Source organism: Podarcis liolepis (assembly GCF_965112155.1).
Source record: "Podarcis liolepis genome assembly, chromosome: 10".
NCBI lineage: Eukaryota > Metazoa > Chordata > Lepidosauria > Squamata > Lacertidae > Podarcis > Podarcis liolepis.
This window is the reverse complement of record NC_139562.1, coordinates 27,800,203-27,816,227: the sequence shown is the minus strand read 5'-3', so window position 1 is coordinate 27,816,227 and position 16,025 is coordinate 27,800,203. Positions and strand designations below refer to the sequence as shown.

Below are 16,025 nucleotides of genomic sequence, written 5' to 3'. Positions count from 1 at the left end.
TTATCTACTTAGGAGAGGAGCATTCAGATGAATCTAGTTCCTGCTGCCAAAATCAGACATGTAGAGTGGAGACTTCAAGGACCCATGCGTCCTTAGGACTGGCTAGGTATTCACAGGTAAGCCCAAATGAGAGAATACAGATGACCTTTCCTACAGCACCTCAGGCATCAGCGTCTTTCAATCCACTGCTGCTGGCTGCCCTACCTTCTGTTATAATGGAGGTAGTAGCTTCTCCAAATCAACAGTGAAAGAGAGTACCAGTCCTACTGGTGCATTAAGGCCATGCCTACAGCACTTAGAGTCAAGGGGCGGAATTCAACATCTACTAATATGATTGCTTTGTTAGTGCAAGCATTAAGCAGAAACAGAGGCAAAAAGGATTGCTTAAAGAAAAAAGGAAGATAGCCTACATGGCCAGTTGTTAAAGGATGGTGAGAGTTGTAGTCTGTCAGGGGTTCAGGAGCAGAGACGCAGAGAAGGGAGGAGACAGAGAGCGAGGGGGAGGAATACGAAGGAAGGATGAGTGGGGATGACGACCCGAGATCACCGAGCCTGTCTAGCGAGTCCGAGGATTCCCAGAAGGGAGCGCCAGCAGCCAGAGCAAGGGGGGAGAGCAGGGGGACACCCCAGGAAGAAGGGTCCAGAGAGGGATCAGAAAGCAGCAGTTGGAGATCGGGACCCACGTTCCCAGCCGGGAGCAGCGGGGAGAAAGGGGACCAGATATCGGGCTCCGGAGACTTTCAGAAGGAGGGAGGGCATGAGTCAGGAGTAGTCACGCCCACCTCGGGGAGCGAGGAAACGATCAAGAGGAAAGTGGAGAGTTGGGCGCGCGCGCCAAGTTCAAATGTAACGGAAGCTGGCGCAGTCAGCAGCCCAGAGAGTGAACCGGGTCCCAAAGCCCGCCGCAAGGAGGCGGAAGGGTCAGGGGGGTCCGCGTCAGAAGAGAGTAGGAAAGGAGAGACCCAGGGGGGCAGGAGGACCCAGAGACGGAAGGAAAGGCGCAGGAGGTGGAGCAAGGCTAGGGTATTAAGCTGGTGCGCTAGAGGCGGAGACTCAGACGGGTCTTCGTCGTTCTGACCTAGAAGAAGTAGGGCTGCACGTTGCAGCTTGGAAATGGAACCTGTAATCCAATAAAGACTCTTTGAAACTGAACGCTGGCTGACTTGGTCCTATGTGAGCTGGGACTGGGCGGCAGCCCTGACATAGTCCAACATCAACTGGTGGGCCAAAGATTTCCCTACTCTTCCTGTAATGTAAGGATGCTTTCAGACATTGAGTTATATCCAGTGTTCGTCATGTTCAGAATAGGCCTGTTAAAATTGATGTACATAAGTCATTTGATTTCATTGGGTCTACTCTGGGTATGACTAATGTTGGATATCACCCACTAGGTCCCCTTCATTCTTCCAACAATTGCTTAGATACACGTGTAATACCTGCATACCATAGAGACCATTATGTATCATTGTGTCTTCAGTCTCAGTATGATAACTATGATGTGCATAGGGTTGTTGTTGGGTAAAAAATAAATAAATAAATTCTGCCAATCGCAACTAGCATTTTGTTCTTATTAAATTTATTTATTTGGTTTTTCAAATTAAAATTTTACAGAGATATATCAAACATAAATAATAAGAAACAAGATTCCAATGAATCTCCTGGACTGCAATGCTCTCCTTTGTGGCTCCTGTTTTTAATAATTTCCTCCTGTGTCTTTTATGATAATCCAAATCTTTTACCTCTTCCATTATGTCCTGAATTCAACCTTAAACTACAAGTGATATTCCAATCCTACTAACAGTTTTAACTGTTTACAATGGCCTTTAAGATAAGTTGTAAATTTCCCCTATTCCTTATTAAAATTTTGGTCTTCCTGATTTCTGACTCTTCTGGTCATTTTAGCCATTTCAGCATAGTCCATTGACTTCATCTGCCATTCTCTGGTAGGAACTTTTATCTTCTTTCCATTTCTGGGCCAGTAAACACAACCAGCATTTTGAATAAACACTCCAAATGTATAGTCCTATGTGATGTAGATAATATTGGACTAGGAAGACTGCTGCAGAAAATATTGGACAAAGTTCAAATCTGTACTTACCGGTAGTTCCAAAACCTCTTTCAGCTTACTGTACCTCACAGGGTTGTTATGAGCATAGAAAGCGGTATTGATCATGTACGTTGCCCTGAGCCCCATAAAGGAAGGGCAAGTTAAAAATGTAATTCTGGTGTAACAATTTATTTTCCTCCCAATTTTTCAACAAGCAAATAAATCTTTGTGCAAACTTTTCCAGCTTTTCCTTTCACATGCACGTTCGTCAGTTATAATAATTTCTTTCCTTGCTGCTCTGTGAAATGTAGCTTTGGCTTAGATGTGCTGCTTTGGTCTTTAAAGAAGGATAGTGAAAACATATTCCGGGAGTATCTGCTTTGCTCTGCTGTAACCTTTTCATTTACAGTATCTTGTATGCGAGGCAAGCTCAGTTCTGAACATCTTTGGACTGCCTACAATATTTTCTTTCTCACTCCCCTTAGTCTCTGAGCTCATCAACACCACCCCCCAGGGGACTGGAAAGCAAAGTCTGCCAAACTGGGTCTTAGCAACATCTTACTCACGGTGCTGTTTCATTTGCCCTTCTGCAGAAAGTACCATTAGTAAAATGAATGATGATTACAGGGAGAGTTAAACAGAGTGAAGCATGTAGCCATCTGTGACTTTGAACTTTGCACAGGCTTTGTTTAGGGTACTCTAGCTCTGAAAATATAGTACGGTATGGATATTTGTTGTGACATGGTATCCTAGTTGGTCAGGTAAGGATGCATATATTTCCCTGTATTTCCGTTGCCAAGTCAAATTGACAACAGAAGTGTTTTATTTGAAAGAAAATGGTTTAATAGACCTTTCAGAGTAAGGATGGACAATCATCTATTCCTAGTATATACTGAATGCTGAAAAAACAGAGGAAAACCATTTTGTAGCAAGGGAAGAGTTTTATTGTTCATACATTACATCTCAAGCCAAGATAAGTTATTACTAGGGTAAAGTGGATAAACTATGTAATGTCGGATGTTTTTAATAATTACTTTGCAAGTGAAGCAGGTTCTTTTGCATGATCTTTCTACCATTTTGCCACAGTTTCTACCCACACACCACCCATTCATGATACTTTTACTCCTCTCCTCAACTCCTTTTACCTGCAAGCTAGAAGAGGCCCAGCTGCAGGGAGCTCTGAACTTGGGTCATAGGAAGCTGTCCTAAATTGCGTCAGACCATCTTGTTTGATATTATCCACGCTGAGTGGAAATTGCTCCTCAGGGTTTCAGACAGCCCTATCTTGAGATCACAGGGATTGAACCTGGAACTCTGCAGTTAAAACATGTTCTCTGCCATTGAGCTATGACACTTCCCAATCTTTCAAGGGAATGGACTGCAGCCTTCCTCCTTCTGGCTTCTGCTGTCTGACAAAGATGCTGTTACATATTGCAGGCTTCCCCTACTGTCCATCCTGTTAGAAGCCACCCCTGCAATGACTTAAGCTCATTTTTATGCTTTCATGAGAGCCATTGCCTTTGCTGTGTCCAAAGTTGTCTTGAATGGGGAAGCATTAATCTAGTGCTTTGAGAACATATACTTTGTCCCCCTGTGCCTATTAACCTCGAGTGAATGCAGAACAATTTATTTGCATAACAATTAGTATTTTTTAAGGAGAAAGTATTTGTGATAGGAACATTCATTAACTTCATATTCTTTTCCTTCCCCGTCTTTGCTGCTCTCAGATACCTGTTCAGATTATTGGTTTCCACTCTGGGGAAAAGTCAAAGAGGAAACTGACTGGTGTTGTTTTTGTTTTTTTTCATTGCTAGGCACATTAGAGGCATATATTGATATTAGTATGCACACTGGTCACTATCTATTAGTGCTATTCAGAGTAAACATAGTGTAAGGACTTAAGGTCACCATGCTCATTAATTTCAGCGGGTCCATTCTGTGTAAGACTAATGTTAGATACAGCCCTTTCGTTTTTCAGAAACGGAATGCGGGAACTTCGAGAATGTGTTGGAAATCTTTTTATGAAATAAAGGGCAACCCTCCGATATGCCATTTATTTGATTTTTTTTTAAAAAAAATAGTCAGTAGATGCTATTAGTATCCTGCATGCCCAGTTTCAGCTGTGGATGCCTTCCTCTCTCCCATTCATTATGAGGAAATCCTGTCAAATTTGCCATGGCTGTCTGGCCTTGGTAAGCCTACTGTGTTTTTAGATGTTTGGCCAGATCATGATGTGCCATGTCACTGATTTCTGTGAACTTGTTTCATATCCTTTTCCGCAGGAGTGTGCCTGTAGTTGGCCGTGTTATGTTACAAATCCCGCCTTGTCACCGTGGAACTCTTTTGCTATTTAACTACAGTGGTGGCAGTGCAGATGCTGTGCATTCAGATACAAAAAACAAAGCAGCTCTTGATTTAATCCCATTATGTGATGTTGATCTCAGGACCACTGGACTCTTAGTTGGATTCTGGCTTTAATCCTGTAAAGATCAATCTTGCCCGTTGCGCTCTCTCTCTCCTGATTTTAAATCCCTCTTTAATCTTGTTAATTGCACCAAGCTGTTTTCCTGTTCACCAGCCTAACTGTGTTATGCCTTCAGAGTGTTGTTTCTGACCTGCTTTCCCCTTTGTTCTCATAGGAATAAGGAATATGGGTTTTATGGACGATGGCTTAGTAGCACCCTAGTAGCACCCTAGTGACCAACTCACGTCACTCCGGTTTTGTATTAGATTATTTGGGTCATTGCAATTAACTACTGTACCAGAAGGTTGCTTAGTTTAGTTGATACCTTGAAAAGATGGGTTGATTGGTCACTTGGGTTGTTCCTCTGCCTGTAGAAGGCAATGATCCTGGAATATTAGAGCTGTTTCATAAAGCAGTGTCTTGAAATAAGGTACTTACGGAATGAAATGATCTCAAGAAGAGACTATTACTTCATTGACTGATAGTTTAAGAGTCCTCATAAAGATATTGGCAAAGCACATAGATCCCAGAATGACATACCTCAAAAGTTTGGCAGAATTTAAGTTCCTTAAATTGACGGAGGGGAGGGGGGTTGACACATGTTTTTTTGTTTTAAGGTAACCTAAGAAGAGAATAGCAGAAGATGCACATTCAAACGCAGGGCCTTTTATTTTCCATTTTGTTCTGTCTTCCAGCCAGAAAAGCTTGAACTTCCTTTTATATTAATGCACGGGGCTGATTTTTCACTGTGACAGATGGCTCCTACCAGGCAAGACTTAACATATTCATTTTAGTATATTCCATTAAAAATGGTGACTGCGGCAATAATAAGTAAGCAAAGTTTTTGTGTGAAATCAAACAAAACTCTCATCTACTGTTTTTTTTTTGTAATTCAGTAGGAAGTGATAGATCAGTTCTTAAACCAATCAGTACTGAGACTCATATAGTTCCGCCAAATTAAGTTCCTCCATCTATCTGGACACAGACTGTTTCATTTAAAATAGAATAAATCTGGCTTTCTATACTGCTACATGTTGGTGGTTGTAATCTCCTAGTACACAATTCTGCCTACAATGTGTGTGAACAGAGAGCAATATTGTGTTCATTTTCATTTAAAGGGTACAATCTTTTTTGAGACTGTTAGACTTTGGGCGGGGGAATGAGGATTGCATCCTCGTTTCCTTTGTTCCTAACCTTTAGGAACTGGAGTTTGGTGCTTTGGTTGGAGAAAGATTGTTGTCTGCATCAGCCTTGTGTGATCCCAGCAATTCTTGGGTTAAGGGAATTGCATTTGGGGCAACATAGTGAGTGTGTTTCAGTTCTTTTTGTGTTGCCAGTAGCAAGAAAGGGGGAAACTTTTGATTTCTAATCCGCTTTAGAGGAAGCTCCATATCAGGGCCGCACAGAAACATCCAGTCAAGCAGCTCCTTTATCATAAAGGGGATTTTAATTAAAACTGTTTTCGCATTATGAGCGGAATGAACGTCAGTGCCAGCTAGTCCTGTATTGGGCATTTATCTCCTTCAAACCACATTACCCATAATTGCTACATTAAATCAAAGTTGGAGAGATTAGAGGTCTGAATTGGGCAGGCAGCTGGTACCAGACTAGGGAGCTCCATACTGCTGAGTTGTTGATATGGGGTCTCCTCCTTCAGAGTATAGATGAAGAAATGACTGTGGCAGACTTCAGGTGAACCCAACTCTCTTTTTGTAGGACGGACGATTGGGTCATAATCCAGAAAGTGTGACAAGCTACATGTCTGAAACATTCCAAACGACTGTCCTTCACCTTAATGCTTTTGTCTGACCTCATTGGGGCATAACAGACACAAGTTTGGGTCCTGGGGGTGGGATAAAGGTGAGAAAATTTTCTCTCCTCTGTAGTGCAGGGTTCGCTAAACATTTTGGGCCAGTGGTCACATTTGGAATTTTGAAACAGTGCCATGGGGAGCAGCCAGGACATGGCTGCTGTGAGGACATGCCATAACACAAAATGGCTGCCATCTCTAAATGAGCGGAATAGAGACAGAGGACCGCAAAACAAGTACAGGTATGTCCCCTCAATTAGTCACCTCATCAATGGAAAAAGGCACTTTTGTGCTTACTCTCAGAGGGAGAGAAGCTCTTTGCATCTCTCCTCTTCCAAATGGAAAGGAGGGTAGTTGTCCAGTCCTGGCATCATTGAAATGTGGGCATGTTTAATGGAGCAGCTTCAGTGTTGGAAGAGGCTGAGCATGTGCGAGCAGGAACTGAGCAGGAGGAGCAAACAGTGCCATGTTTATGTTTCAGGATATATTTTATGAGAACTTTTGCTGGTGCCAAAGTAGGTACAGGTGGGCATAGTACCGCCCACTATGCACTAGTGTTCAGCACTGGGGCTCAGGCAGTCATCCTCAAACCAACCACTGGAATACATGGAGTGTATGCAGTGGAGAAAATGCCTCCCTGCACTGTAGGAGAGTGGCATTGAAGCTGGCAGCGCACTAAGTAGGCTCTTTGAGCACCCTACTCCTCACTCTGAGAATGAGGTCCTCCTTCTTTGAGAGTGAGGAGCTGTGGTTGAAGTGACCATAGTGAGCATTTGCACTGGCAGTGAAAGATGTAAAATTTATTGAAGTTAACAGAGACTTCTACACAAGTGTTTGCCAGTGTTTCGACAATATACATTAGTGGCAGTACAGTCCATCTCAGCTACAATGTCTTGCTGTGAGAAAGTGCCCCTTCCTGAGGGTGTTGCATTAAGGGGGCAAGGATGGTCTCAGATTCAAGTAGCAGAGGGAGTAGTAATAGCAGCAGCAGCAGCAGCAACAAGGGAGCAGCAGGCAGTAGCAGGAGGAGGTAATAGGTGACAAGGATGCATGGAGGAAAAGGAGGGAGTGCAAGTGACAGCAACAGCCCACCTCAAGCAGTGCACTGTGTCACACTGACCTTGAATACTCTCAGCTATTAATATTGTAGGTCACAGTTGGGTCTGAGGCTGGTTTGGATTTCGAGCCAGAAATTTCCCATACAGCACACCCTTCAGTTACAGAAAAGGTCAATCTACTTAAATGGTCACCTGAGACCCCATTGCAGTCCAAATACACTACTCAGTTGCATGCATAAGCCTTCCAATCCATTGATTTACATGCAACTGTTTCCCTCATTTTTTTCGCTTTAAATAAGACCTTGCTACTCTCTGGTTGTTGCTTGGTGGGCTTTTTGCTGTCCAGTCACAGCCATGCTAAAATCATGGCTTTCTCCTCTCTTTTCTATGGGCAATTCACTTTTACCTCTGGGGAAGAAAAGAAGAAGGAGGATTTAATAGAAGAAGGAAATTCCATCTCTAGACAATAAGGCTAGAATTTATTATCTCTATAGACCCAATAGCCACCAACATTATGTAAGATATTGAACCTCATAGGTTATTGCCAGGCCTTTTGTTTTTTGTTTTTTTTAATGCTTATCATTTATAAGCTTGTCTATCTCTAGGGAACCACTTGAGTGTGTAGAAACTGCTACCTCATTTTTTGGTGTTGCCAATTCATTTTCAAACATCCTATGTTCTCTATTAAAGGAACTGATTAACACTACCTGTTAAATGCACCCCCTGCATCCTGAGTTCAGGAAACTTGCTTTCCTATAAAGGTCACTTCTGGAATTGGAATGTTACTTTGTGATTAAACCTCATTATCTGCTCATCCCCCTATTTTTTTAAATATAGTTTATTTCCTGCCATCTGTGTTGTCTTCTTCTGGCCTCCTGATAGACAGCAGAACATATTCCTTGGTCTGTGCTCTCTCCTGCCAAATCCTGCTCATTAATGTCTGTTTTTCTAGATATCAACTTCTGAAGAGGACTTAAATTTTGTATCCAGGAAGTACCTAGGTACCTTGAAACCTTTTGACTAGTTGTTGAATAATAAGATGGATTTGTTCATGCGTGCTTTGATCATTTTGTCAAAATACTGAAATAAGAGCTGGGTTGTATAAGCAACCGTTAGCACATTCATGTAGGCAAAAGCTTAATTTTAACCCTTCCTCTGTCTTGGCTAGCTCAGTCTTCCTCAACTTGGCATTGGACACCAACTCCCATCAGCCCAGTGAATATTGCCAGGAGTCAAGGACAATGAAGGTTGCAGTTGAAAATATATATGTAGGGCACCAGGCTAGGGAGTGAGTGCCACTTTGCTAAATTGCCACTTTTTACTTTGGCAGAGTTTCACACTCATATGTCTTCTAGTTCTCAAGGTAATGTGTGTAAACTACTGTGGCCCAGTTAGCACATAATGCTAAGCCAAACCATGACTAAGCATCTATGGGCAAAAGGGGGCATTCAGAGAGAAAACAACAGCCAGTTTGCTCTTCCTCTGGCTTGCTGCCCAGAGCTAAGCTTAGGTTATGACCCAAACTGGTCATGTTGTTTCTGTATCTCCAAGCAAGTCACAAGCTGTAGGCAAAGTTTGTTATTGGATTATTGCTTTTAGTATATATTTTTTTGGGGGGGAGGGGAAAGCATGAGCCCAGGTTCAAATGTAATGCTAAGCCAAACCATGGCGTAGCTCTGGGGTGGTGCAAAGTGGCCATACTTGCTTGTTCATGCTTAGCCATGGTTTGGTTTAGCATAAGATATGAATTGGCCCTATGTATAGCTAAGTTGCTCTTTCAATTTTTCTGTTTTATGTATTGCTATTTGTATTTTATTTCTGTTACAAGCTACTTAGGATTACAGTTTGTAGGAAAAATGGAACATATTTTAAAAATAGAAATAAAACATAATATTAGTAAATCAACTTTCACACTGCAAGCAATAGACTATTGTTCCTGTCTTCTACAGAAAGTACTTCCTCCTCAAATCTTTTACAAATTTATCTGTTGTTCTTTTAAAATTATATAAGCTATGGTGCATCATCACATTTTGTAGTAGTGAATGCCATAAGATTGTTTTGCCCTTTCTGGAGAAATACTTCCTTTTGTCTGTTTTCAGTTTCATTGGATGAGCATTAATTTTGGGAACATAAGTACTTAGGAAGTTGACTTACACCAAATCAGACCAGTGGTCTGTCTAGTTCAGTACTATCTACATTGACTCTCCATGGTTTCCACCATGATGCAAAGATAACTTTCCAGGTTAATCACTACCAGTTTAGATTCATGATCGGACATAAATGAAATTAGGTGTGTGTGTGTGTGTGTGTGTGTGTGTGTGTGGAGAGAGAGAGAGAGAGAGAGAGAGAGAACATGAATATCCTGCAATACTTTACATATTATTTCCCATTTATCCAATTTGAGATACATTGCAGGTCCCACTTTCCAAATACAATGCACTCCCAGGAAATCATTCATTAGGAAAGTGTTCACATAACGAGCTGACGATTTCCATTATTTCCTATGGGGACATTTCTAATCCATGGTTTGTCTGCTCTCCCTCCTTCCATGGTTTCTGCCGGAAACTGCAGCAGCCAATCAGCAAAAGACAAAGGAAAATAAGATTTGTCCTATTTCTCCTGCTCCCTGATTTCTCCAGGCTGTCAGTAATTTGTGGAAGGGATTCCAAGCACATACCAGAACTTTAGGGTTTTTAGAAAGCCATGGATTTTTTTGTGGTTTGAAAAGTGATGGGGAAATGCATTGAATAGTGTGGAAGACTTCAAAGGTTTTGAGTCTCACAGGCAATATATCAATGGAAATTATTTATGAGAACTTGCAAAGATTACTCATGTGATAGTTGGTATGTGTTACTGACCAGAAATGGATTTATGTATGATGGCTCTGAGTGAAGAACTCATTGTTGCTATAATGGGTTGTATCCAACTAAGTTCTACTCATAGAGCAAAAGGTACCCCTGACCATTAGGTCCAGTTGCGGACGACTGGGGTTGCGGCGCTCATCTTGCTCTATAGGCCAAGGGAGCCGGCGTTTGTCTGCAGACAGCTTCTGGGTCATGTGGCCAGCATGACTGAGCCGCTTCTGGTGAACCAGAGCAGCTCACATAAACGCTGTTTACCTTCTTGTCGGAGTGGTACCTATTTATCTACTTGCACTTTGACGTGCTTTTGAACTGCTAGGTGGGCAAGGAACTGGGACCGAACAATGGGAGCTCACCCCGTAATGGGGATTCGAACCGCCGACCTTCTGATCAGCAAGCCCTAGGCTCTGTGGTTTAGACTACAATGCCACTCTCATAAGAGTAGACACACTGATATTAATGAACCGGTGGTGGTGATGTCCATTAATTTGAATGGGTCTACTCTAAGTATGACTAACATTGGATACAACCCATTGTTTCCCATCCAAGCTGAATATTGAAGCCTCATGAAAACAATTCCATACTTTTTTTTTAATGGCATGGTTGCTTTATATTTCGGCAAATGAAGCATATTGGAATACTGCTGTTGCTGTCAATTTTCTGATGAGAGAAACAGTGTTGAAAGAATTGAAAGCAAAATCTATTGAACAATAGGTGCAGAATAGTATGCTCATAGCAAGAGTTCAGGGAGCAAGGGTGGTACTGAGAGCTTGTCCTTAGTTTTTCTTTGGCTTTCCATTTGCCATCAAAGAGTTCAGTAAGCCCCCAGATTTTGGGAAACTGGGCACACAGGCTGTTTAAACAGTAGAGTATGCCAAAAAAATGTCAAACCATGGGAATTGGGGGTTATTTTTTTGCTTCTTTTAAAGAGCACAGTAAAAAAAATGTATATTGCTTCTGTTGTTGAAGGTATAATTTCCACACCTCGCTATTGCCTTTAGGCTACTTTCAGCCTTCTAAGAATTACTCGCTGATCTCAGGTTACAAGTGACACACATGGCATGCATGGTTCGAAAAGCAACTTCTGAACCTGCTGGTCTTTGTCAGATTAATTTAGCATCTGTCCATGTCTGTTAGAGCTCCAGCATCCTCTTGTAGGAATGTGTGGATTTGGAATGGTACAAGGAAGTTTTCTAAAATGGGAAGAGCAGCTGGCTTTTCCAGACCTAGCCCCCTTTCTCACCATTTCCCATCCCCTATGCTGACAGTCAGCATTAATCCTCCTAAGTTTGACTGGAACAGCTGAGAGCATGCATCCTGCATAGCTCAAGGCCTCTCGGTGGATTCAGATTGCTTTCTTTCCTCCTCTCTCCCTTTCTCACTTCAGTTCTGATTCAAGCAGCTGTCTCTGTCTGGGTTAAATGCAGAGAGAGAAGTGTTAAATGATACGATCATATATTTGGTTATGTTAAAAAAAAACAACCCACAAAAAACTTCATTGCAGATATCAGTGTAGCCTCTCTCTTTTCCCTCCCTTTGCATCCTCAAAAAAAAAGGGGGGGGGATTTGCTATACTAATCCCAGCACCTGTCTCTGCCTGGGACAGTAAAAAAAGAAAAAGCAAAAAGGTCTGGGGGTGGAGGGTAACACAGCCTCATATACTTTTTTGCTGTCCCAGATTGTGTTCCCTCTGACGCACCTAGCGCCCAGAACATATATCTGTTTGGCTCCTATGTGCTTGCTTGCTTGCTTTCTCCCTCTTCGCCCATTACTGCATTCCGTTCTTCCTGATTGTCATTCTGTGCTTCTGGGAACTGCAGGAGAATTGTTCGTCTTCAGTTTAGGATTCCTAACTTACGAGGTTCCGTTCGTTTATGTGCGCCTTGGTTTAGCTGTGCTGGATCTCAAGGGGAGGGGGAGGCAGAAAGGCTGATCTGAAGCCATTCGGGCAATTCATGTATATTTTCAGCTGAGCTAGTATCAACCTGCGTATAGACCCAGAGGCCTGAGCCAAGTATTGCACAGCACTGCCAGGGACCTGTGCTCAAGACTGCAGGAGGGGAGACGCAGACTCAGAGTTCCCGTTTCTTTGTCTGCCTGGTATACAGCTGGAGAAGCCTTTGGCTATGTATGGTGTATATTGCATGGATTACCAATACCCCGTTGTCCAGGTAAGTAGAGAAAAGATCACAACTGAATGTTGTTCATGTTTCCAGTTGTACATTGTTAGCTCCCTGCATTGCTTTGAGAGGAGGCTGATATTTTTCCAGGCTCAGCTGTTTTGGTTTATCCAGATACACTTTTTCAAAAGTACTGCATTTACCTTTTGCTGAAGTTGGCATCTGAGTTGAAAGCTTGAGGATCAGAGTCTTATGGGAGAAATTTACATTTTACGGAGGAGGTTGTTCCTGATATAAATTCCAAGGATATATATGTGCATTTTTAAGGAGTGAGAAATTATTAACATTAAAATCCACCATATGGCATTCTTGAGATTTTCTTATTGGTTGATGAGTGCTGCATCACTAAGGAGCATGTGACTTGAAGATACCTCCTTTCTAGCTCCAGCAACCAGAAGAGTGATATTTCTATCTCGAACTCATTCCTGGTGAGCTGATGTGCTATAACTATTCTGATTCACCTTATCCCTCACTACACAAGTCCAGTGTTAATGTGCTGATAAAAACATAGTGAAATGTATTTGTTCTTGTAAGTGTTTCAGACATTTTTAAGAGCAAGAACAATAATAAGGATGGGAATGTTTGATAACATTCTCATTATCTTTAATAACTTTTTCCCCCTTATGGCAATCCTAAGGCTTAGTCAAGGATCTGGTATCCTAAGCCTCTTTGTATGTTGAACAGACATCATTTTTAGAAATTTCCTGCTCATATAGCAAGTCTGAGAATGACAGCTTTTTGTATTAATAGGAATGACCATTCATTTTGCTCCATATTATTTGGAATAAGTATTATAGTAGCTGATACTAAGGTGGCTACTATATGAACTGTCTTTAGTTACCAGGCATGTTTCTTTCTGGGGATTTTTCTTCTTCTTTTTCAATGCCACACGTGACATGCTGGTTTTATTACAGTAGTTACTGTTAAGGCTCCAATCCTCTACACAGTTACTTGAGAACAAATCCCATTCAACTCATTGGGATTTACTTATGAGTAGATATGACTGGGACCACAATGTAATTTTTTGTTCATCAGAATTGTCACTGCTCCACAGTAAAGTATCGATTCCTGTGATAACTGTTTTATCTGAATATAATGTGTAATCATTGTGAAGAACTGGGCCAGAAGAACTATCTATTTGTAACACGGGAGAGGTTCTAAAGTGATCAGTTGGTATTTCATACCCAGTAAATAGAGAATAATTTTTGCAATCTGATTATATCTGAGAAGACCAGGCAATCACCTATTATGTCATTGTGTTTCTGTTTTTATATTTCCCACAGAAGTCAATATCTGAAGTCTGTCTTGTATATTTTGATAGTTATTGGTAGCAGTTACACACACTTGAATAGTGATGATAAAATTTACGCTTCATGCTTTAAAGGGACGTGTTTTTAACCATTTCAGTGATTATTTTATCTCTGCATTCTTTCTATTTGAAACTTTTAGTGCTTTGGATTTTCCATATTTTAGTTCTTTCTTTTACTGATCTTGAAGCTGTCTGGAATGATTAATCACTGGTGTATGGAGGAGTGAAGTTTTGAACAACCTTCACCATTGTGTAAATAATTGGGTGATCAGTTAATCTTGAAGCATTTTTAAAGTTTAACACCAGATTTTTGCATATTTAAATAATAATTCTGACATGTTCCCATCATCAGTTAGATATCTGTTTTCTGCTGCTCAAAATATACCATCTGCCTAGACCCAGAATCCACATCCTTCATAGTATTTCCGTTGTGATTGCATTTATTCTTAGAATGCAGAATTGTGTGTTTCTGTTTAGGAGTCATGGAGTACTTCTATTCAGAACGACAAAGTGCTTGATGAGCTCTTGGGCTACAGCTTGGAATAGAAAGAATTCATACAGAAGCATATGGAAGACTTCTGGTAGACATCTGTAATAATACAACCGACACGCAGAAATATGAGCTATAAGCCTGTGTCTTTGTTCAGAAGATAAATTAGCATAAGAAGTGTGCATGCACACGAAAGCTCATACCAAGAACTAACTTAGTTGGTCTTTAAGGTGCTACTGGAAGGAATTTTTTTATTTTGCATATAGAATCTTGTTAGACTACTATGCACTTAAGGTCATGTGATTCTACATTAAATGTATCTCTTGGTTGTCAACATTTATTCTAATAAGTGTGCTTTGTGTACTGTATTCCTAAATACAGATTGGAGATTTGTTCCCTCTCTGTTTGAGCCAGTACAGAAATGTAGATAATTTACATTAAAATGTAAATCTTATCCTATCCCTGTGAAACCCTTCATGAATATGGTTAAGAGAATGGGTTGATTACCCAAAGCAGTTAAAAATAGAGAGCATTTCCTTCAGCATTCCAGATATAATACTAAATGCTGAAAGTATCCAATTTAATGTTTGTTCTGCTTCCCTGTATTAGATACACTGTTGAGGACTTTTTCAGTAATCTTTTAGCACCTCACAAATGACCCATCACATAGCCACCACTGTTGCACACTAGTAAATATCTGAAATGCAATCTGAGAAAGCCTGCAAATATAAAAAAGATGGTTAGCTGATTGTTATGAATAAGTCTTGCAGGCCTTTGCATTAGCAGGCCTAAGGAGGTTGGTGGGGAAAGAGAGGAGAACGTTCAAACACAAAGATTGCTTGAATGTGCCAGCAATATGTCCTCCACTTTTCTTAAGAGGCATATAAAAATATCCTCCCAACATTCTAGCTGCTATGCTACAAAGGATCTTGTCTTGCATTATGCATAGATCAGCTGGGTTCATATGTTAAAGAAGGGAATCAGTAATCAGTTATTAGTTCATGTATTTATTTTCTTACATTTATATCCCACCTTTCATATGGAGTAAGGTTACCAGACGTCCACGTTTTCCAGGGACAGTCCCCAGATTTACAAATCAGTCCCCTGACAAAATCCATCTATTTAGTAGGAAGTTGAAAAAATCATTGAGAAAAATCTGGCAACCTTATTATGGAGCCCAATATGGCATACATGTAGTTCCAAGGTGATCACCCACCAAACACTAACCAGACCCAAACCTACTTAGCTTCAACAAGGGGTTGCCCTCATGTGCTTTCAGACTATACCCTGTGACCAGTGGGTACCTGTCCAAGCTAGGTGTGGAGTATCTGTTCTGCTGGTAGTGCAGAGCTCTGAAATGCATGTGATGTGATGTGATGTGATGTGATGAGGTAACACTCCCTTCCTATGAAAAGAAAGCTGTACATAACATTATTGGCACTACCTGAATTTGTTCTAACTTACTAGCAAAAACGTACTTTGAGCTGCACTAAAAGGCTAAGATTGCCCCCTTTCAATCTATTGGTTGTTTTTTTTTTATTAATAAGACTTCTGCACTGCCCTTATCATTCATGGCCTCAGAGCAGCTCACAATAAGAAAATAAAACCAAAGGAAGAAAAGCAGTAACAGTAAAAAGCAGTGGATAAAGCTATATAAAAACATGGGCAATTGTTCAAGAGCTTTGGATGGCAGTTGGGCCTTTTATCAGATTCTTCTTCTTCTTCTTCTTCTTCTTCTTCTTCTTCTTCTTCTTCTTCTTCTTCTTCTTCGTTGTTATTTTCTATTTGCCTAAGCAAAGGACACCT

At 41.0% G+C, this 16,025-nt stretch overlaps 1 protein-coding gene across 29 annotated transcripts in view; it reads left to right on the top strand.

Annotated features, from left to right (window-relative positions):
* Window positions 1–16,025, top strand: part of RBFOX2 (RNA binding fox-1 homolog 2) — a gene marked incomplete at its 5' end in the record, with an annotated part of 176,762 nt that overhangs the window by 59,035 nt on the left and 101,702 nt on the right. The window contains one exon of one of the 29 annotated variants that reach the window (XM_083462217.1): window positions 11,927–12,411. The exons of 25 other annotated variants lie outside the window; for them this stretch is intronic. In XM_083462217.1, coding sequence (XP_083318343.1) covers window positions 12,367–12,411 — 45 coding nt within the window. Of the gene's footprint in view, window positions 1–11,926; window positions 12,412–16,025 lie in introns of those variants that run through there. 3 more of the 29 variants (XM_083462209.1, XM_083462220.1, XM_083462211.1) reach the window with 3 other exon arrangements.